Source organism: Muntiacus reevesi, chromosome X (genome assembly GCF_963930625.1).
Source record: "Muntiacus reevesi chromosome X, mMunRee1.1, whole genome shotgun sequence".
Classification (NCBI taxonomy): domain Eukaryota; kingdom Metazoa; phylum Chordata; class Mammalia; order Artiodactyla; family Cervidae; genus Muntiacus; species Muntiacus reevesi.
This window is the reverse complement of record NC_089271.1, coordinates 132306173-132329424: the sequence shown is the minus strand read 5'-3', so window position 1 is coordinate 132329424 and position 23252 is coordinate 132306173. Positions and strand designations below refer to the sequence as shown.

Below are 23252 nucleotides of genomic sequence, written 5' to 3'. Positions count from 1 at the left end.
TGGAGTCAAGACTCTCAACTGAAGTGTACTTAATAAGTCAATCACATGATTTTTAAAAAAAAAACTTCTCATATATTTTAACTTAAAATATGTTCCATAGGGACTTTCCTGGTGATCCAGAGGTTAAGCCTCTGTGTTCCCAATGCAGGAGTCATGGATTTGATTCCTGGTCAGGGAACTAAGATTTTATATGCTGTGTGGCGCAGCCAAAAACAATTAAAACAATATATAACACAGAATGGATTTGCTGGGTATGCTAATTTTAAGGGAAGCAATCCTTGTCTACAAAAGTTTAGTCACTTCTAGATTCTAGGAGACAATTTCTTCAAAGGAAAAGAAATAACAAGTAGTTGGCTTCAGTGGAATTATAGTTGTCTTTTGATAATGAGGGTTTGTATCCATAGTACAATCATATGTCCCTTTATGAAAATGTAGTTGATGAATTAAGATAAAAGTGAACCTATATTTATCATCTAGAGTGGAGAGTATTCTTTTTAGAACATGTAAATCATTATCCTTAGGTTTAAGCTCTGGGTGATTGTGTTTTAAGTCTAACTATAATCCAAGAGTTATAAATTTAGGACTCGCACATGAAAAGCATGATTCTCTTGTATCCTGTAACTTTCAAACTGAAACACAGAATATTGTTTTTAATAAGAGATGAAGGAGGTGATTTCTGAAAGGCAAGGAAGCCAGTCACTTGCCCAACAAGGTAGTCTATTTGTTGTTACCATTGAGTATGATGTGGGAAGAACCAAATAGGGTGAGGCTTAAGTCAGAAGAAGGAAGCCTCTAGCACCTTAGTCTTATGTAATGAGTCTCCTTGGCCTGAAGATGATAAATTCTCAGAAGAATAAGGCCTCTAATTAATATTAGGAAAAATATATTGAAGACTTAATAGCTGCATATTAACAGGGGTGTGAAAACATCACCAAGCAAGCAGTGACTGAAAACTGGAGCTATTTCCTTAGAGAAAAGAAGTTTCAAAATGGCCACTGATTGAGGGGTTTGATGACCTATAAATTGGAAACTTGTAAAGATTATTTTATATAAGTGGTTTCTCTAAGAAAGTGCCAAGTCACCACTTGCCTCTTCTGCTTATTTTAAGATACCATAAATTTAAGAGAGTATAATAACATGTAAATAACATGTGTGGGTTAACTGAGGAAAGGACAGTTCTACACAAAGGGTATTCATGTGTCAAGTGCTTTTAGAAGTCTGATTATTGAAATACACTGGAAAACCTGTCTGCTTCATGATTCTGAAAGCTAGTCCAACAATCTGGGAAGTCTGGCCTTAGAAGAAATATCATTATGACAACAAAGGGAAAAAAAACATGGGTAGAAAACATCAGTAACACTAAGACCATGCCACTAACAAGAAAGAACTTGATAAGCTGAAAAGGATAAGAGCTGAGAGCAGATCTTTTTATCTCCAACAAATAGATTATTTTCAAATCCACTAGACCACAGAGGATGAGATGGTTGGATGGCATCACCGACTCAACGGACATGAGTTTGGGTAAACTCCGGAAGTTGGTGATGGATAGGGAGGCCTGGCGTGCTGCAGTTCATGGGGTCCCAACGAGTTGGACACGACTGAGTGACTGAACTGAACTGAGACCACCTTTTAGTTTTTAGAATACTGAAGAAAAAGATTCTGATAATTACTCTGAATTTATCCAGAGCCAATGCCAATATCTTAAACTTTCACAGGCTTATGGAGCCTGGAATACTGGTCAACTCCAAGGACTCTACTTAGAACAGAGAATAAAGGAAGATGGGTGAAAAAAGGACCAAACAATGATGGTAATGACAGATATGTAAAACATGATATAAAATGAGATCTTCCTGACTTCTTTTTGGACAGCTACCTTATTCCAATTTTATCTAAAATAACAAAATTAGTGTTAATTTACATAGCCAAAGTATTGGTCTCTGTTATTGATCTAAGATCAGTGACTGACTTCAGATTAGGAAGACCAAGAAGGGACTGTCAAATAATCAAGTTTACCAGCTCAGTTTACAGTGAAAAAAACTGTTTGGTATTTCACCAAGATAGAATGAGTTTTGAGACTAATAGCTATATATAATACTCATGGTAAAGTCTGGATAATATTGAACTTTGAACATTTAGTAGATAAATAAAATCATCTTACTGTGTGGCCTAGGATAGGTAACAGATTACATAAAATGACCAACTATAGAAGTCAGTGCTCTGTAAGGAAGGATTTTAACCTCTTCACTGAAATATTCTGTGGGCTTTTAAAAATGGAAAATGAGGAAATATGTCAAAGTTCTGTCCAAGATTCCATTAGAATTTAAATTAGCAGAACATGCTTTTCAGTTAAACCTTTACGATGAAAACCATAGATATTGCACCAGTAAAATATTCTGCCACATATTGAAATATTTGTAGTGTGGCCAACAATATAGGCTCAGATAGTCTCTGACATTTTCTAAGAAAAAGAGTTTAAAATAAAATTCTGGCTACATTTGTTGGTCTTTGATGTTATAAAACTGCTTATTTTATGATCTGACTAAATCTTGGGGTAAAGAAATTAGTCTTTGTGCTTAATAGACATACACACACTTACGCAGTTCACCAGCTGCATTTCGTCCACCAACTGCATACAGGTATCCTTTGAGGGCACTGAGGTGGAAGAAGGTGCGCTTTTCATTTAGAGATGCAACTTGCATCCACTTATTGTATCGTGGATCAAATCTGAAGACTGTATCAACTGCCGTTTTTCCTTTTGTGTCATAATTGCTCTGCCCTCCAACGACGTAGAGGAAATTTCCAATGACGGCAATGCCATGCTGGTACCTCGGAGCATCCATGGGGGCTAAGGACTTCCACTCATGGGCCTTTTCATCATACATGCGCAATTCCTTGCTGACAACCAGCTGCTGCCTCAGCACTCCTCCTAGTGTAACCAAATGAGTGGTGTCAGACCGAATGGCAGTCCTGTCTGACTGCATCACTGGCTGCATATATGGCATCATTTGGTAATTGCTGGCTTCCAAAAGGAGATTCACACACGTATTGTCAGTTCTCATGAAATCCACGGTTTGCACATAATTAATGAGCTCCTGCGGTGTCATCAGTGGAAATCGTATGTTCTTCATTAACTTTGCAGCAAAGTCCATCCGAGGTTCTTCCAGGCGTAGCCAGCGACAGGTAGCCTTAAAGAGCTCAAGTTCAGTGCAATGCTTAAGGCTATTACTGGAAAGCACAAAGGCAAGACGTTCAAAAGGGAGTTTCAAGAACTCCCCGGTGCTCAGCAATGCAGGAAAATTCTTCAAGACGAAACTGTTAACATATTTATCCACTTCTGTCAGATTGTAGGTGTTGGCAATCCGCCCAACTTCGACACAATTGTCTAAAGTGACCTATTAAGCCAATTCAAAAAAAAAAAAAAAAAATTAAAACCCAAATACTTTCATGGCACTCATACCTGGATATATAAATACTTGCTCTAGAATAAGAGTAAATATGCTTTTTACTGTCCATATAGATGAAAATTAAGATTCTTTTTTTCCATATATTAACTATTTAGAGAGAATTCACAACCCACCCTTACCTAATCCAATAGAAAGGAGACTAAAAAGAAAATGCTTGTTCAGAGTCAGTAGATGGAAAGCTACTCTGAGGAACAATGGTATAACTTGACTGTGGCCAATATAATTATTTTCTTTCCTCAAAAATGTGTCCTCACCACTACCCTGCAAATACTAAGAAAGTTCTGGCCAGATGGAAGTTCTGCAAAAATAGAAAGCTATTCTATAATGAATCATCTCAATTCACTTTTCAGTCATGATTCTTAAAAGCAACTCAGCTAGCAGATCCACAAACAGAAAAGCTCTAGTGCCTGATCCCTAAATTTCTCTTTCATATCAACAGGCATCATTCATCACTATCATTCATTTTGATTCCTTCAGAAGTTATTGCTTATAGTGAAGATGATTTAATAGGGCCATTATTCCTAGGGTGAATTTATTTTCCATATTATTTATGTAGAAATAGAAACAAGGGAATCACTTTCTTGAGGAATGGAATGGGTGTTTTTGCATCAAATTATTCATGTAGTTTAGTTTCCAGTAAGTATGCTGATGGCTGGCACCACAGTTTTCCTTAGCTACTCTCTTACTCTCAGCATACTCCAGCACTGCCTGGAGTCCACATTAGCTCCCCACATCTCCCCAGCACAGAGTAAAATACTCTAAAAGCAGAAGTCATGAAAAGGAGACAAGCTATAGAGAGGCCCATCTTTGGCAGGAAGTCTTCTCAATGTTCTAAGGGCTAATTAGTCAAAAGTGAAAATTAGGAAAGTCATATCAGCAAATATGTAAAAGCATAAATCACAAAAACAAGCCTGCCATACAAATCTCTTTGTGATTGTATGTGTGTGTGTGTGTATGTACAAACATAGAGACAAGTCACAGGCAAAGGACTCATAGGTTTTTTTTGCTTTATTTTGTCAGGGTGTGTGTTCACAAATGTCACATAAAGCTCACTGACGCCACTGTACTGTTAACCGACTGGCAGATGGTTAAGAGAAAATTGGCTAATCCTTCTATCATCTTGTTATTGAAAAGCTGAAATGAGATGAAAATCATGACTCCGCTGCATAAAGTCACAGCCCAGTTATGACATAATACCACTGAAAGTTTGAAGGCCAACACATACACACACATGTTGCTATTTTCATAAATTATTACTCAAGAAGAATTTGAACTCTTTTAGGCACTGATTTGCTGCACAAAAATCATCAACAATTTAAAATAGTTGCTATACTTAATACCTATGTATTTAAAAATACCTAAAATAAATTGTCACACAGGAGGACTAGGAAAAATAAATGAACAACTTATGGGCCTTTTCAAACACACAGTTTAATACTATTTGATAACTTCATTAATAAAAAGTACACTTTAATTCACTTTTAGGAGTGGCAGGTTGGTGTCTGACACAATTTTAAAGTTGCGTAAATAAAGTTACAATTAATACCTCATTGCCCAAATCACCCCAGGTGGAAGGGATTCCTGTTTGGGGTAATAGACCTACTTTATGGGGTAAGACATAGTCCTTCCCCAAAGCAAGAGTAATTTTCATTTTTGAAGATGTTTGCTAATATGGATAAGCAAACACTGATGAAAGCACAAATATATTTCCTGAGTATGCAGATTCTTATCATCACTGATATGATTGATTACAAATAAAAAAATTAAAACATCAAAGACTATATTTTAAATGGGCAAAATAATAGCATTGGTTGTTAGTCACCAAAATTAATTATAAATTTATAGTATATTAATATAAACCGAGATTAAAGATTAGAAACCCATCTGTGTAATTCAGAACTGGGATCAAGATATTCAGTTCCTTCCTCTTTTCCTTCTTCAGTATTATTCAATAAGGAAACAGTTTTTAAAACAACAGGATAAAAAAAAAACTACCTTGTATTTAAGGGCATTTTGAAAATCCCTTCTATATATCAGATATACAGATTCTCAGGACTGGGAAAACCTTGACAGATTGCCTAGCTAATATAGTTAGCTGCCTACTCTTTCCTTTAAAAAAAGATCACCAGAGAATGGTATTTCATAACCTTCTGAATAGTCATCTTCTTGATAGAAGGACTAAGTATTTTCTACAGCTCATGTACCATAGCTACCACACTGTGGGTATATAACAAAGGTTAAATGCTATGATTATCAGCAATTTAAAAATTAAAGATGTGATGATAGATACAAGTAAAACTAGAGTATCTGCTGAATTAACACAGCAGATTACTAGAGTCTTATTAATTTTAAAATGAGACTCAGATAAGAAAATATGTAACAGGAAATTAATTTTTATGAAGTGCATGCAATCAAAGCTAAAAAATTAATTGTAGACTATAGGAACTGTAGAAGCACAGTGTAGAATAACAGTTAATATAAGCAGATCAAAAATGATGGAATAACGGTAAACAAGTTTTGGAAAAGTACAGGATTATCCAATTATAGCTCATTGTAATCCATTCTCAGTCATGATTTTTAAAAGTGCTTTAGCTAGCAGAGTCCCAAACATTTAACCTTAGACATTACAAAATAATGAATATGTGCAGTAACATAATATAGAATGCAATTCAGGTACAGAATACATTTGAAAAATGTAAAGTATGAATTTAAAGCTTATTAAAGAAAACCTCATAAGCAGAAAGAACTCTAATTTCATCTGAATATATACCCTGGTCAAAATTCCAAAGAAGAGTCATTACAGAAGTTAAGCCAGGTAATTATATTAAGGGATAGAGAAGCAAAAAAGGACAAAATTTCTCAACTTCTTATGAGAACCAACAGTGTTATTTTAAAAAACAATCAAGTACACATTTAAGTTTCCTTTATATAATTTATAAATTATTCTATTGTAATTGAACAACCTTCATGGTCATCCTAAAGGCAATTCTAAACATCATGATTTTCAATTGTCATTAACATACTGGTACTCATTGCTGCAATATTAAGTTGTTCAAATCACATCTGATGTACCTAATGCTGTGATTAACATAATTTGATATTTTAATGACAGGTTTCATCAGTAATCTGTGATGTTACATTGTTGAAGTTCAGTGTCTTATACAAATAAATTTCCATTTAGGAAAAAAAAAGCAAATGACTATCTGCTTTTGTCCTCTCAATGGAAGAGCAAACACTAAGAAATTCACTGGTAAATCGGGCGGGGGCGGGGGTGGCACTCTTCAGACATTCAATGTACCAAATTCTCTTTGGTGCTATCTAGTTTATTAAAATGACACCCTGACCTCAAGTACAACCAACGCAAAGAGAGAAAGCATGTTCACAGAAAAAGACTGGGAAGTAGTCAAACAAGCTACTTTGAGGGATACAGGACATAACAGGTATCTTCTCCCAAGCTTCCTTCCACAGGTGAGAATACCACAGGACACAAGGAAGGGGCCTTTTGGTAAGAAGAACAAAGAGATGATAAGAAAACTAAAACCTTTCTCTCCCGGTCTTGTTTCTCTTCAGATGACTGACACCATTTGAGGTGAATTGTGAGGATGTGTCCAGCTTGGGAAATCCCATTTTCTTATTCCTTTGCACTTTTCTTTTTTCTTTTTTTTTTTGCACTTTGAATGCACTTGCCCTGGTGGATGCAATATTAGTTATCATAATGGTCTTTGGGGGGATGAGTTGGTTTAGGCCCAGGCTGAGACTCTTCTTTCCCTACAGAATCCCAGATGGGCAAGAATGGGCTGATGAGTTACATGCAGGGATGATATTCAGAATATTTGAGTACCAACTAATCAGAACAGATGCTCAACCATAAACAACTGGTATCTGGGTACTACTTGCTGAGTATCAGCCTTGACAAGAAGAAAAACAAGACTGGTTTAATGGGGAGAGAAACAGTTTTGATTCATTTTAAAATTACCCACAAAATTTTTTCTCTAATTTGCATTGAGCCTCCCCCAAAGCAAAAACATTACCTGGAAAGACACGTTAATTAAGCTTAATGGGTAAATCCAGTCTTTATGAAAGAAAGAATGTCAAATGCATGGACTATACAGAAAATCCTTACATCAAAAAAAACATTCTTTCCCAAAAAGAACATTCCTTAGAAAAACATCCTTGCTGCTGCTATGGTCACAAAGTAGCAGAAGAAGCTGTCTTTTCCAATAACTTCCTCTGATTCCCTTCATTGTTCCCTTAGAGAATTCCTCTGGTCTCCAACAAATGTGCCTCTCTTGTTTTTCACTGTCTCCCACTCTTCATGACCCCAGTCACCTCAATAAATTTCTGAAATAAATTTCATCGTGAGCTCCCCAACCCAATCAGTGACAATAAATGTACAGGTGGAACCAATGATAGACCTGTATCAAGAAAAAAAAAAAAACCTTAAAAAATAATGAGTTTAAAGAAAGTACACCGAGTCTAAAGCACAGAGCAGTTTCATTCTCTGATTAGATATGCTTTTATGTAAAAAGAAAATGATTTCTTGCTCACCTTCATCCTGCTCTGTTTACTCTGTATAACTGTAAACTTAAATTTCAATTTTTTCCAGTTTAATTACAAATTGTTCTATTTCAGTAACCAGACATTAAATTGGGTTTTACGGGCTAGCCTGTAATCTTCCATAATAGTAATACTGTGGGGAAAATGCTAGATGGTACAATTTCCAAACAGCAAACAAATGATAAAAAATTTGACTACAACTTGTTTGTAAATCAGGGGATGGCCACATGGAATTTAGCATGCTGTAGTTATGCAATGTCATAAGGACAAAAGCTAATGCAATTTTTGTAGATATGTAACGAAGAAACAATGGTAATTTTCTATTATGTCCATGATAAATGATAATATTTTTAGTTTTACAGGAAATTTTACAACTCTGCGTTATATCCTTTACTGTCATCCTTCTGTTTTCTTTTCACAGTCCTCTTATAACTACCAAGAAAATAGCATAGCAAGAACAAAATTAAGGTCTATAGGTCTCATAGGCCCTACTACTAGTTACAACCCTAAGAGAAAAGTATTGCTGCAAAAGAAGGCAAAGGTCAGAGCAGAGGGTTCTTGTTCTACTGGGCATGATGCTCCCTTACAGAGAAGGGATGCCTAACCCACCAAAGGCAAATGGGGTTTTATCACTGTATTTGGGGTTTCGGGGGCATTTTTAGCAATACAGAGTGGTTCATTTTATTTTTTTAATTTTATCAGAGTATAGTTGATTTATAATGTTGTATTACTTTCTGCTGTACAGCCAATGTATAACAGTGAATCAGTTATACATATACATATACCCACTGTTTTAGATTCTATTCCCATATCGGTTATTACAAAGTATTGAGTAGAATTCCCTGTGCCAGACAGTAGGTTCTTATTATTTATTTATTTTATGTGTAATAGTGTGTATATGCCAATTATTATCTTATTTAACATTATCATTCAAAATTACCATATCAAGGTTTTGTGGATGATATGCTGACTCATCTTCTATATACCACTGCTCCTCTTCATCCACACAAGTGGTTAAGAACGGATAGAAAAGAACTGTGTTCAAAGCTAATTTTTCTTTCCAGAAATTCAAACCCAAGAAGTGTTTTGGTTATACGAACTATAATCATACTATATCATTAAGAACACAAATCTATTTCCTCAATACAGTTGGGTTAAGTACACGATTGCGAGACTGTTATATTTTTTAATTATAATTAAATTATAATAACTGAGTCTGTGGGGAAATGGAAAACATATTTACCTTTGAAAAGTACTTATATTATCTTGAAACTTTCAGTTCTTATAAACAGGAAAGGTACCCACGGCTACTGTTTTTCCTGATTTACTTGATTGCTGAGAAGATAATAGAGTAAAGCCTAAATATCTAACTAAGATATGGAACGCATGAAAGAAGGATAAAGGAAAAGTTAGATTTTATATAATCCGTAAACTAATAATCCACCAACTTTTCTCAAAAATTACCATGGATTCTGAGAGGGAAGATTTCCAATGTAAAATCACATAGACATATCCTAAGCAAACAAGATGAAAGATAAGAAATAGCATGGTACTAAGAAAAAACTCATAGGCAAGAATGTTTTAAAATGGGAGTAAACTATACTACAAGTAAGCTTTGTCAGGGACATGTCTCTTCTCCTTTAGAAATGGGCTTTAGGATCTCTGCAGAGATACTCAAAATGAAGATTATAATCTTTAAGACAATATTAAGGGTTTATGAAAATAAAGATATTTTCAAAAGGGTAAAAACATACAGTTATAATAAATGCTTCAAGGAAGTTAAGGAACCAACATTCTAATTACAGGAAATTTGTCAAGTATTGCAAATTGGCTATGATATCATCTTGAAATAAATGTGCTTTAAATAAACTCATCCAGAACAAACTTATTTTTTAATTCTGTTATTTTGAGAAATGCATATTTTTATAACTTCATAAATCATGCTTTACCCAGTTTGGTTCTTTTCATTTAGACTAAGGAACTGATCACAAGTATCTCAAGTGATAAGTACTGAACTTGAATATTAGACAATTGGTAGTAGGTCAACAGTGTCTGTTTAGTTTCAAGGAAATCATGACACTGTACCTAATTTGCCCCAGGACAACCACATGTTGCTAAGATCAGTGTAAATATATGTTAAGAGTTTATAAATGTAAGTATTAAGTGCTATTAATTTAAGGGTCTCAACTAAAATGAGGCACTGTCCAAAGGAAGTGGGTGACTATAAGTAGCTCAGTGACTGGTTGCTGTATGTGTCCTCTGTTATCAGTAGGGGATGTGTTGCCATGGAATCAAGAAAATTTACACATAGGTGTTAGTTCTTCTCAAGATCTAGGTCCAATATTTAAAGGAAGAAAAATAAAATGACTTGAGTGTATCTTAAAAGACTTCTAGAACCTCAGATGACTTTCCCACAGAACTCCATTTAAAAAACCTGCTTGTATAAAATCATTAAGCGGAATAAAACTGGATTAAAATATATAATATTATCAAACATGTTAAGGATTTTATTGCTATCAAACCCTTTTACTGTCTAATGTCATTGGATGACACAGAAGGCTTTTCTTAAATGGTTCTATTTTACAAAAATGCACCTGCACTGTTTTCTCCTGAACCTGCTTCCAAACCATACACTGGATGACATCTCTCTCTAAAGGCCAGTTTCAGGCCACAATACTATCCATTGCAGGAAAAGATTTGATTTGAAAATGTCTTACCCCAGATATGAGAAATACTTTGCAGAAGTCCAAAACCGGCAGAATCTGTAGAAAACTGGCAGCTTCCAGTGTGTCTTGAAGGTTGTCCATATTAAGAGAAAGCTTTGCAGTGTAAATGAAGTCAATAATTTTCCTTAAACCGACTTTGCTCACACCATGAAGCTTAATGCACATTAAATCTTGTTCTTTCATTCCACCTTAAATAAAAAGACAGTCAATTAAATGAAGGTGGATAATTTAATTAAGGTCAAACTCACTTCTGCTGCTAATTAGATGCAATAAAATCAGGGAAAATTTTATTCTGTGTAAGCATTTGTATCAGAGTCAAGCTTCTGCATATTTTACAGTTAAAAGAGAGTACTTAAAAAGGAATATCTCTATACTAATGGAGGTGGTATACGATGCAAGTGCCTCCAAAATGTTCTCCTGGCACTTCAGATCTTTTGATGGATTAGAGATTGTACTAGTGACATTGTATTAGTCTCTGATGGCCCATTCAGATATGTGTCTGGAAAAGCAAAGCTATGAAATAAAGGTAGACAGAGGTATAAAAAAGGTATATCCATTTTCCAAGTTAAAAAAGCACCACCCACAAACACACATCAGTTCAGTTCAGTTCAGTTCAGTCCCTCAGTCGTGTCCGACTCTTTGCGACCCCATGAACCGCAGCACGCCAGGCCTCCCTCTCCATCACCAACTCCCGGAGTCTACTCAAACTCATGTCCATCGAGTCAGTGATGCCATACACGTATACTGGTGTCTATTCCTTTTAAACTCTTCTTGTAAAGACACAGAACAAAAGCGCTGAATCTTCCTCTAGCAATGAAAAGATTTAAACACGTATTTTTCTTATTGCTTTAATATGGAGGCAGAGTTTAGAAGGCAAGCTACCTGTGAACATAGCCTTGAAGTAATCACTAGCAGAGGCCATCATGACTCTGTGCACAGGGAAGGCATCATCTGTGTCCCCTGGCATCAGGGTCACGTCACAGAGCAATCCTTCAAGTCGGAGCTGGTCAAATCCCTACAAGAAGAACATGAGATGAGCCACTCATCAAGGTAAAATGGGAACACAAGTTTCTGTGTGCTAAAATTCTCTTGACATATCAATGTCTGCGGAATATATCTGGAACATAAAGCCAGTAGAATAATGACTCAGAAGAAAAAAAAACTCAACAGCTTACTTGATGTGTGACAATAAAGAACAAATAAGGAAAAGAGCATATATGTTCACTTATTTATACAACCATTGGCTTTTATTATTCTGAAAAAAGCTACCATGAAATGTAGTTTTTGAAACTACACTTTCATTTTCCCATGTGCAGAATTAGGGTGTTACACTACCATTCCTTTCCATAATAATATGTTCTATAATATATAGTTCTTTTATTCTTGGTTTTCACTTGCTTATGTTTGTTTGAGGAAGAAAGGTCCAGAGCATCTGTGCTAACTGCAAAATAGGAGTTGCTTTCTGTAAACTAGATTGTTCCACCTCTTACAAAACAAGAAACTGTGTTAGACATCCTTATATTCAGTATTTGATACTAGTATTTGATATACTTGCTCCTGCCTGATCAATTATCTTTCAAGTTTTAAATTTAATTATCTCTGGAAAAAAGTGCCCAGGGAGCTCCAACATGAGACATAATTGTCCCCAAATGCTTAAAGTTTAGTGGAGAATTAATAGGCTGACACCCACAGTTCAGACAAGGGACAGGGCTCTGCTGATAAGAATGCCTGTTGATTAGCTCCACCACCCACTCCCTTGAAGAGCCCAACCAATGATAAGCAGGCAGCTATTCCCTTGGTCTACTCTGGGAAGAATGAAACACTGTAAGATTATAATAGGCTGGTGAAATGCATAAAAAGAAGATAATATACAATTTAACAATGAAGCTCAAAATGAATATTTTTCAAGATGGAGTCTGTAGTTTCAAAAATGGAAATGTACTCTTATAAAAAATCATGAAGATACTCATACAAATTACTCTCAAATAATATAATATAACAAAAACTAACAGCAGGATTAGTCTATCCCCTTCATATTTTAATGACCATACATAAAACTTGTATTTAAAGTTGTGTTTCACGGATTTAAGAAGTAGAAGTCACGACATACTGAAGAATGCAGTTTCAGAAATATTGATCCTGCACATATGTATAATATAAATCTTAGTCTAAACATCTTCTCATCATAATTTTTAAATGGCTTTCTAAAGAAAATGCTTGAATCTACAGAACCAGAACCTCAAAGAGATAATATGATCCAGCCACTTTCTCTCTGGAGAAAGATATAAATATTTTAATTCTAAAAATATTTATACATTACACATATACTTTAGAACAGGATTATGTATCATATTTTTCGCTCTCCAACAGTGATTGACATATGTTTTTGCTCACAAATATCAACTCTTTCACAAATGCCCCTTTTCCATTGTAAATGCAAACATTCTCCCCCAATGCTTCCTCAGTATTTTCCACTGCTAAGTCATCTCCCATCCCTGTTATTTAGAAAAATAGAGGTTAAAAAGAGATGTCCATTTTAGGGAAATATTTACATGCAGAAGGTAAAACGTGGCTCTTTGAAAATTCACATATAGTGTGTAAATTGCAATTAAGTTTAAGTGGAATCGCCTTTTAAACATAAGTGAGCATATGAGCAATGAAAAGTCCTGAACGCAACCACTGGGGCTGCAACTGAAGAGGAGGGAACCATCAGGTAGAAGACTAGGATGGCTGAATTCCCCAGTGCTTGGCACACCGTTGGCACTTCACAAATGTTCAGTGAATGCTTGAACAAACAAGCCAGACTTTACCCAGATGTCATCACTTGGTATTAAAAAAAAAAATCAACATGTAGAACCTGAATTTTGTAACAAGCTAACTAGAAACCAAGAACTTTATTTGTGAACCTACTCTCAATAATAAAATGAATTGTACCTATAGTACTCACTTGTGGTAAACTGTAAAGGTTAAGATGAGAGAACAGGAACTAAATCAGGGTTTAGGCTGAAAAGTTTGGGTTCCCAGGGCTTGGCTTTTTTCTCCTTCAGACAAATTTCAGATTTCAAAAATTTAAATATATGGTTGTGATAAAAATACAGAAGGACATAAACTGAAAACTAAGAGTCCACCTCTTCTACTTACTAAGAGTAACTACTGATAACAGTTTAATATATATACTTCCAGGTCTCTTTCTACAGGTATACGTGATCTACCTTTTGCTTGTATACATACAGGATTTTTAAGAGTGGGATACTCTATGTACTGTTATGCATTTTAAAAATTCACCTGAGCACATGACACGGACAGCTCTGTGTCTCAGTACACACAAAACTACTTTATTCTTTTTAGTGGATGCACAGAATTTCATGGCGTGTGGGGCCAACCACAATTACTCATCCATTCCTTACTTGAGAGACTCAAATGTCTCTCAACTTTTGCTATTACAAGCGATACTGCAATAAACTTCCTTGTACCTATACTTACTTATGAGTAGATCTGTGGGAGATATTTTGAGAAATGGAATTGCTGGTCTGAAGAATATATACTTTTAAAGTTTTAATAACTACTGGCAAGTTAAAGCATATGGTTTTATCTTGGGAGATTTACCATACCTTGGGCAATGTCAAAAAAGAGAGATGTCAAGATATCCATTAGATGAGACTACATACAGTATGTCACCTTTATTTTTATTCAGGAAATAACTTTTGAATTTTCTTCTCTAAGATGTATGTAGATAATATCTTTGAAAGGCAAAAGCTTATTCAGTCAAAAGCAATGATTGTATCTAATCAGTTATTTTCCTCCCCACCTCAAAATCCAAAAACCTTCTTGGCTCATTTGCTGGCCCTCCTGCCTTTAAAATATTCCTACAAATATTTTATACTGGGAATTGAGTAATGTCAGTAGGTTTTTTCCTACTATTGTAGAAAATATATTTATTTATTTGACTGTGCCAGGTCTTCAATGCAGCATACAGGATCTTCAGTCCTGGTTGGGGCATGGTAACTCTTCGTTGCGCCATGTGGGATCTTAGTTCCCCAACCTAGGATTGAACCCAGGTCCCCTGCATTGGGAGCTCGGAGTCTTTGCCTCTGGATCACCAGGAAAGTCCCTTTCCTGCTATTTATTGTTCTTTTTTTTCCCCCTTTGAAAAAAGGCATGGTTAATGTTTCCTTTACCATTACCTGTGTCGTTTCTCATTTGGTCCATATTCCATTAAAACTGCTTGCTGAGATTTGCACTCAATCCTCAAAATCTGGACAGTTTAGCTAAGACCCCAGGAGCTTTTACCCTCTTCACAAATGTGATCATTTTGCTTCCCTTTGCATTCTTAAAAAAGATCCTCTAACTATTCTTAGTACAATCTGGCAGCCCCAAAGAAAGGAAGCTGAGGCTCCTAGACTACTTTTATCAGATTCTGAGTATTTTCTATTCTGTTTAACTTATCTACCTTTGGCAAATTGCTTTTGAGAGGTTTCTGCATTTGTTTTCACTGCATGTAGTTTCCCATTCTACATATTTCATAACCTTTATTTTCAGACACACAGATAGTCCCCCCATCCAATTCCATATTTGCTAACTTTATTCCGGATTATTGCTATCCTCATCCAGATAAGATCTGTCCATTCAGATTGTTTTCATACAGATCTAAATACCTTGTTTGCAAGTTGTTATCTGTATTATCCCAGCTTCATCTAAAGGGAAAAAGACTAAAGTTCCTCTACAACATACTTTGTTGTATAGAAGTACACAGTCATTTCTCTAAATAACTTTTATACTCTAATCTTGTGAAGAATGTACACTTAAAAGAAGGGGGGATCATTTGCTTTCACAATTCTCATCTGCCTTCTATATATCTACTTTTACTTTCACTCATGTAGATTCATGAAGATACCTTGCATACTTAAAATCTGTCCTTTTATTATAAAATCACTTTCTCCCACAAAATCTGTACTTATTCCTCTAGCCATAATTCTATAAACATTTTTGCCTATTTTCACATGATAGTAGTCCATGATACACAGATACAGGTCTGTTTTATACAAAATTGCTTAAAATTTCCAATTAGTCTTTCAGAGTGTCTTTAAACTATTTCTACTGCTTTAAACTATTTCCACTGCTTTAAACTCAACTTCTTTCTAGCTTAATCCTTTAGTTCTATATTTTCCTATTTTTTCTGGGCCTTGGGTTCTATTTATGAGGGCATTGTGGCCTGTTCTCTATTTATTCCTCTTTCCCTCTTCTATAAACGTCCTCATATCTTCTTTTTAAAAATCTCTTCTTCACATTCTTTTGGGAAAAAAATAGGCATTAAAAAAAGGTCCTTTTTAAAAAAAGGTTTCTTTCTGGACTTTTGGACATGGTGTGGGTGGAGAGGAAAGGGTGGGATGAACTGAGATAGTCGCACCGACATATATGCGCTACCATGTGTAAAACAGATAGCTAGTGGGAAGCTACTACATAGCACAGGGAGCTCAACTTCGGGCTCTGTGATGACTCAGAGAGGTGGGATGATGGGAGGGAGGCTCAAGGTGGGAGGATATCTGTTTACATATAACTGATTCACTTCGATGTACAGTAGAAACTAGCACAACATTGTAAAGCAATTATAGCCCAAGTAAAAAAGAAATTTAAACAATCAGAATGTAAATATATAAACACAATGAATATATATTATAAAGGGTTCTTTTCTTCTCTGCAGTAAATTTACCTAATGTATCAAAACTTCAAATACTATTAAACAGAGGGAAATACATACCCTAAAGGACTGAAATTTTTAAATGAGTTTGATAAGTTTTTATTTTTTATTTTTTTTCCATTTATTTTTATTAGTTGGAGGCTAATTACTTTACAATATTGTAGTGTTTTTTGCCATACATTGACATGAATCAGCCATGGATTTACATGTGTTCCCCATCCCGATCCCCCCTCCCGCCTCCCTCTCCATCCCATCCCTCTGGGTCTTCCCAGTGCACCAGCCCCGAGCATTTGTCTCATGCATCCAACCTGGGCTGGTGATCTGTTTCACCCTTGATAGTATACTTGTTTCAATGCTATTATCTCAGAACATCCCACCCTCGCCTTCTCCCACAGAGTCTAAAAGTCTGTTCTGTACATCTGTGTCTTTTTTTCTGTTTTGCATATAGGGTTATCGTTACCATCTTTTTAAATTCCATATATATGCGTTAGTATACTGCATTGGTCTTTATCTTTCTGGCTTACTTCACTCTGTATAATGGGCTCCAGTTTCATCCATCTCATTAGAACTGATTCAAATGAATTCTTTTTAATGGCTGAGTAATATTCCATGGTGTATTTGTACCACAGCTTCCTTATCCATTCGTCTGCTGATGGGCATCTAGGTTGCTTCCATGTCCTGGCTATTATAAATGGTGCTGCGATGAACATTGGGGTGTTTTTAAATGGTCACATTAAAACAGAGGAGGGTATGTGTTGACATTTATAATACAGCTATACTATAGAAATCTGATGAGTTACTAATAATGTATACCAAAAGTTGCTTGAATGTCAACAGCTTTCAAATTAAATATAATGCTACTATGGGAAAAAAGCTAGATTGATACTCTCAGGTATTAAAAAAAATAATCTGATAACCAAATCTCTACAGTAAATTCTGCATTGGAAATAACTTACCAGCATAGTCTATCTAGCTTTGATCAGTATAATTTGGAAAAGGAAGGGGAATAAAAAGGAAATGTATCCTGAGGAGAGCAATAAAAATTATTAACATTAAATATGTTTTATGAACAAAGATTAAGGAACTAAAAGAAGGGAAGGTTGAGGAATACGTTTACTCCACTCTTTAAGTAAATGCAATATATTTGATCAAAGCAACACCATAGTCATGTTTTTATGAGATGTTACTCATTTCATTCAGAGGACAGAAAAGGAACAGATTAATTAAACTTTGTTCTCATTATATAACACTTCTTGGAGTTTAAAAATTGCTAATGGGTTTCTATCACTGCACTATATCATTATATAAGACTTTAAAGATTAATCTGGCCCCAACTCAACTGTTCAGCCTTATTTTTCATTATTTCTCTAAGTACTCAGATAAACTGAGTAGCCATATATATATATATATATGTACATATATATAATTTTCACTGGTAAATTATACTTTACACTTAAGAAAGAAATAACACCAATTTTACAAAAACAGATCCAGAAAATTAAGAAGGAATATGTCCTGATTCATTCTACAAGGCCAGCATTACCCTACCAAAACCAAAGACAATCAAAGAAAACCACGACAAAAATTTCTCATGACCACAGATGCAAAAATTCCTAAAATTCTGGCAAATCAAATTTAATAATATATATAAAAGGATAATACATTATGACCAGTGGGGTTTATTCCTATAAGGCATGGTTGCTTTAGCATGCAAAAATCAATTAATTTAATTCATATTATTAGTAGACTAAAAAAGAAAAATGATAAGACCATCTCAGTAGGTGCAAAAAAGCATTTGACAAAATCCAATATCAATTTATGATTTGAAAAAAAAACAGAACTCTCAACAGACTAGGAACAGAAAGAAACTTCCTCAAACCTATACCTAACATAACACTTAATGGTGAAAGAATGACTGCATGCCTCCCTACTATTAGGACAAAGCAAGAACATACACTCTAACCACTTCTATTCAACATTTTTCTGGAGTTTCTACCCAGTACAATAAGGCAAGTAAAAGAAATAAGAGGCATTAGACTGAAAAGGAAGAAAAAAACTATATTTACAGGCAAAATGGTTATCTATGTAGAAAATTCTACAGAATCCACAAAAACAGCTTCTAGAACTATTAAGTCAGTTTTTCAAGGTCTCAAGACAGAAGATGAATAATCAGTAACAAACAGTATTTTTATATATCAGCAACAAACAATCAGAAATTGAAATTATGTACTTGAGCATATTTAACTCTCAGTTGGTATGTGCTAGTCCTCTCTATCACTTAAAACATGCTAAATAACAAACAACAAAGAAACACATTTGAAAACTCAAGATAATAATATACTAAAGTGGTCTGAAAAGAAAGGAGGTAGACTCTCATCCAACTTATGTACTAAAGATACACACTTAATTGGAAGTATCAAGATAACCTATTGTACCCTAACCTGAGTATCTGAAAAACTATCCCTAAGAAAAACTATATACTCATTTTTCTATAATCTAGGTGACATTCAGGAAACTTAAATAAAAAAATAAAAAGCATCATTTTAATAAAAACTTCAACAATCTGAATTATTTAAGTGCTCCTTTTATAAAATATAACTTATTCTAAAATCATTATGTCTCTATCTTATGTTAATAATATATTTTAAAGATTATCTTATGATCATAAAACTTTTAAATAAGGTATAGTTCATTAACATGACATGACCAGCAACCCAAGCTTTTATTTAGGGTAAGTATTTCATGAAGTTAGCCCACTGGAAAACAGCACAAGTTAATTTAAGTTCTTGAGAAAACCCATTTCTTCAGCATTCTATCACACAGATAATAACTTGAGATGATACAATCAAATCTTTCAGTGACTTTACAACTGGAGTTGGATGAGAAAATAAATAGATAAAATAGAGGAGAGCAATCTGATAGGCACCAATCTTATTATGAGAAAATACTAATTAGCAGCCTAGACATCTGGAGGACAGAGGCATTTTCAAGCTTTTGATAGGCTTGAGTAAGCATAGTCAACAATCAAGAAATGATTTGTTTCCACCTAGATAACTATTCTACAATTAGTATACACTGCCACTCCACTGGCTGAAACATGGTACTTTAGTTATGGCCTCCTTGTTCTAACAGGGGTGTTTCCAAAATGATACTGACTTTTTTCTCTCCGGTCCCACCCCCCATCCCTAGTTTGACAGAGACGAAGAAGGGCAGGTAGGCATGAAGATACTCTGTGTAATTCTGTGATTTCTACTAAGAGCAAAATCTTTACAGTATCATTCATGCCAAATTATCTTCTAACCTCTAATACATGTTTTTATACTTATATTCAGTGAAAACAATATTTAAAGACATTATATTTAAAAACAGAACTGAGCTTAGAGTAAGATTAGAAAAAACACAAGTTTACGTTTAGAAAACCCGTGTTCAAGTCCTAGTTTTTGTCTCTTAGTGGGTGTGAATTTGGGCAAGCTTTCTAACCTCCCTGAGCTTCAGTTTTCCAATCCATAAAATAGGGATAATAATTCTTGGTTTCTACCTGACAAAATTGCTTCAAGTATTAATGAGGCAAGTATATATGAAAGTGATTTATAAGTGTTATCCAAATTCATTTATTCCATAGCAATATCAATAAGAGCAATAAAAAGCATTGAGTACTTCCTCTGTGTCAGGTACTGGGCTAGGGCCTTTATATGTATTCTCTTCCAGTGATGATAATAATATTAATAATAAACAACAATACTTATAATTTATTGACATTTATTAAGCATCTACCCTGTGCCCTGTACTAGATCATAGGCAGACAGAAAAAACAAACTAGATTCTAGATCTTGTGGATCTCACTGGTAGGTGATACTGATGGGCTAAGAGGGTAAAAGAAGGAACTACTAACTCTGCCTAGGTTACACAAATTCCAGCTTTAAACAGCATTGAAATTAGCTGTCAAAAGGACAGATCCATGGGGAGAAACTTTTCAGATGGTTCACTTTGCAGGATTACCCACTGCATAACTGTAGTGGGGAGAATGTGAGTTCAGCCCAAAACTGGAATTCCAGTTTTACAATTTACCATTTAAGATGGATTATTATGAATAAATAAGGGTTTACCAGACCAAAAAATGTTAAGTACTTAAGGCATTCCAGGGAGAAGGGATGAGTGCAAAGACACTTAAGTGTGAAAGAATAACATATGTTTAGAGAATAATGAAAAATCAGAAGTCTTCCAGAAATTTGCCTTGTCTATCTGTCCCGTTAACTCTACTAAGGTAAAGCAGTAGCAAAGATTACATAGTCGAATGGATAAAGAACTGAAGATTGGCAGAATAGTTATGGAAAACCAACAAGGGACCACAAAACTGAAGGTGCTGGGAGAAAATACTTGCAAATCATATATCTGCTAGGAGATTTGTATCTAGAATATATAAAGAACTCCTACCACTGAATAATAAAAAGATAAATAACTCAACTAGCAAATGGAGAACTGATCTGAAGAGACAGTTCTCCATAGGTGATATACAAATGGCCAGTGCAAAAGTGAAAAGATGCTCAATATCATTAGCACTCAGGAAAATACAAATCAAAACCATAAGATGCCATTTCACACCTTCTAGTACGGCTATAATCAAAAAGACAGCTAACACATGTTGGCAAAAACATGAGAAAATTGGGATCCTCATACTATGCCAAAAGGAATTCAAAACACAGCCACTTGAAAAAATACTTTGGCAGTTGTTCAAAAGATTAATCATAGAATGATATATCACCCAGCAATTCCACTCTTAGGTATAAACAAAAGATAAATGAAAACATGTTCATGCAGACACTCGTACATGAATGTTCATAGCATAATTATTCACAATAGCCCCAAAGTGGAGACAATCCTAATGTCCATAAATGGATGAGTGAATTTTTATAAAGGTGGTATATTCATGGAATGGAATATTATTTAGTTGTAAAAAGGAAAGAAGTACTGGTACATGCTACAGTGTGGGGGAACCTTGAAAACACCATGCTGAGTAAAAGAAACCAGTCACAAAAGACTACATAGTATATAATTCCATTTACGTGAAATATTCTGAACAGGCAAAACTATAGAGGTAGATAGTAGACTAATGATTGTCACAGGTTAAGAAAGAGATTATGAGTAGATGGGGAATGACAGCTAATGGATACAGGGTGATAATACAGATAATAATGTTCTACAAAGGACTGTGGTAAATATTTGCAAAACTTTGCGAATATGCTAAAACCCAATCGAATCATACACTTAAAAGGGATGAATTTTATGATAGGTGAATAATATCTCCTTAATGCTGTTATTTTTAAAAGTGAAGGTGTTAGGAAGGGTATGATTTGATGAATCACCATAGGATGGGGCTTAAAAGATGTTAACAACCTAAGATAATAGCATGAAGCCAAAGGATGCAAGTTTTCCATGAGAAATCAACCACAGTTGTAGCAGTAGTAAAGGAGTGAGGGAAGTGAAATAATCCTTGAGTTCATCAATTATTACTTAAGCAAACCCTGGTTCTTACTTGAGTACAAGTATTTTGCACTGTTAACACAAATGAGAATCATGAATTCTCCTGGGATTTATTCAAGATTCTAGGAATCCAAGTGTATTAGGTATCAAAATTATTTCCAGGCACTTTCTTCAACAGCCTTGTTTCCTGGAGCCTATTTACTGGAGACAAATAATCTGCTAGAGCAGATCAAGCCAACCAGATGGGCACCTTATTTGGCACACTCATTACTTCTGATTAATGACATTTCCTCTGACACCTTCCCTGTTTGGTTCAAATGGAAGGAAAATAAATGAATATTTATTATGCACCTTACTGTTCCATAAATTGTTGCATTTAATCTTCACATCTACTACCCACATTACAGATAAGGAAACTGACCCAGAAAGGACAAAGACTTTCCCAAAGTCACACAACTAGCTGTAAGTGGTAAAACTTAGATTCTACTTTTAGCCTAAACTCATGTCCTTGCCACTACAGTTGTGCAGGGGGGTATCCTTCAGAGTGAGACTTCCTTAAATAGTTTCTCCCCATGGATCTATTCCCCTGACAGCTACTTTCAATGCCTTTTGAAGCTGGAGCTTGTGTGATTACTAATTTTAAAACAATGATAACATTTACCCATTAAACACTTCTCTAGCTTGTTCCCTTGACAACCACACACCTAAGATTAGATACCAAAACAAAAAGTCCCTGCTAGTACTTGGACTTAAAAATCTCAGTTAGTGAGAACACAATTTTTAATAGACTTTTAAAGAGAGCATACAAAAAATAAAAATAAAATAAAGGGAGCGTACAATGTTTTTCAATAGCAATATAGAATAGTACCACTACACTACCACAGAAAATATAACATGAAAGAATCAGTTGAAGAAAGAACAAACTCTCGGGTTACTCTCACATATCCATTCCCACCACCAGCCTAGACCAACAAAGGCCGAGCTAAAACGTGACACAGCCAAGTGTCAGCATTCTTATGATTCTAATGTTTCAGCATTCTCTTCTTTCAGCTTACTTAAAACTTCACCTAGGAACTTGTTAGAAATGCGCATTTCTGGGTCCCACCTCGAGAGTTTTTGATTCAAAAACTCTGGGGTGGGGCACAATACTCAGTTTAACAAGCCCTCCTCCTTGTGATTCTGATATGGAATAAGATCTGAGGATTACTGTTCTAAATCTTTTTGACTATACTAGAGTGGCTTTCGTTATTTGATTTAAAGTAAATTTTAAAAATTAGCAGGACCACAAAAATGGGCTTTAATCCATGACTATGGTCATGGATAGGG

The 23252-nt window shown here is 35.0% G+C and overlaps 1 protein-coding gene across 5 annotated transcripts in view; it reads right to left on the bottom strand.

Annotated features, from left to right (window-relative positions):
- The window catches only part of KLHL13 (kelch like family member 13), a 194836-nt gene that overhangs the window by 13262 nt on the left and 158322 nt on the right, over positions 1-23252 (bottom strand). For all 5 annotated transcript variants that reach the window (XM_065916156.1, XM_065916153.1, XM_065916155.1 and 2 more), the window contains 3 exons: positions 11630-11762; positions 10739-10935; positions 2597-3392 (listed from right to left, as the gene is read on the bottom strand). In XM_065916156.1, coding sequence (XP_065772228.1) covers positions 2597-3392; positions 10739-10935; positions 11630-11762 — 1126 coding nt within the window. The remainder of the gene's footprint in view (positions 1-2596; positions 3393-10738; positions 10936-11629; positions 11763-23252) is intronic.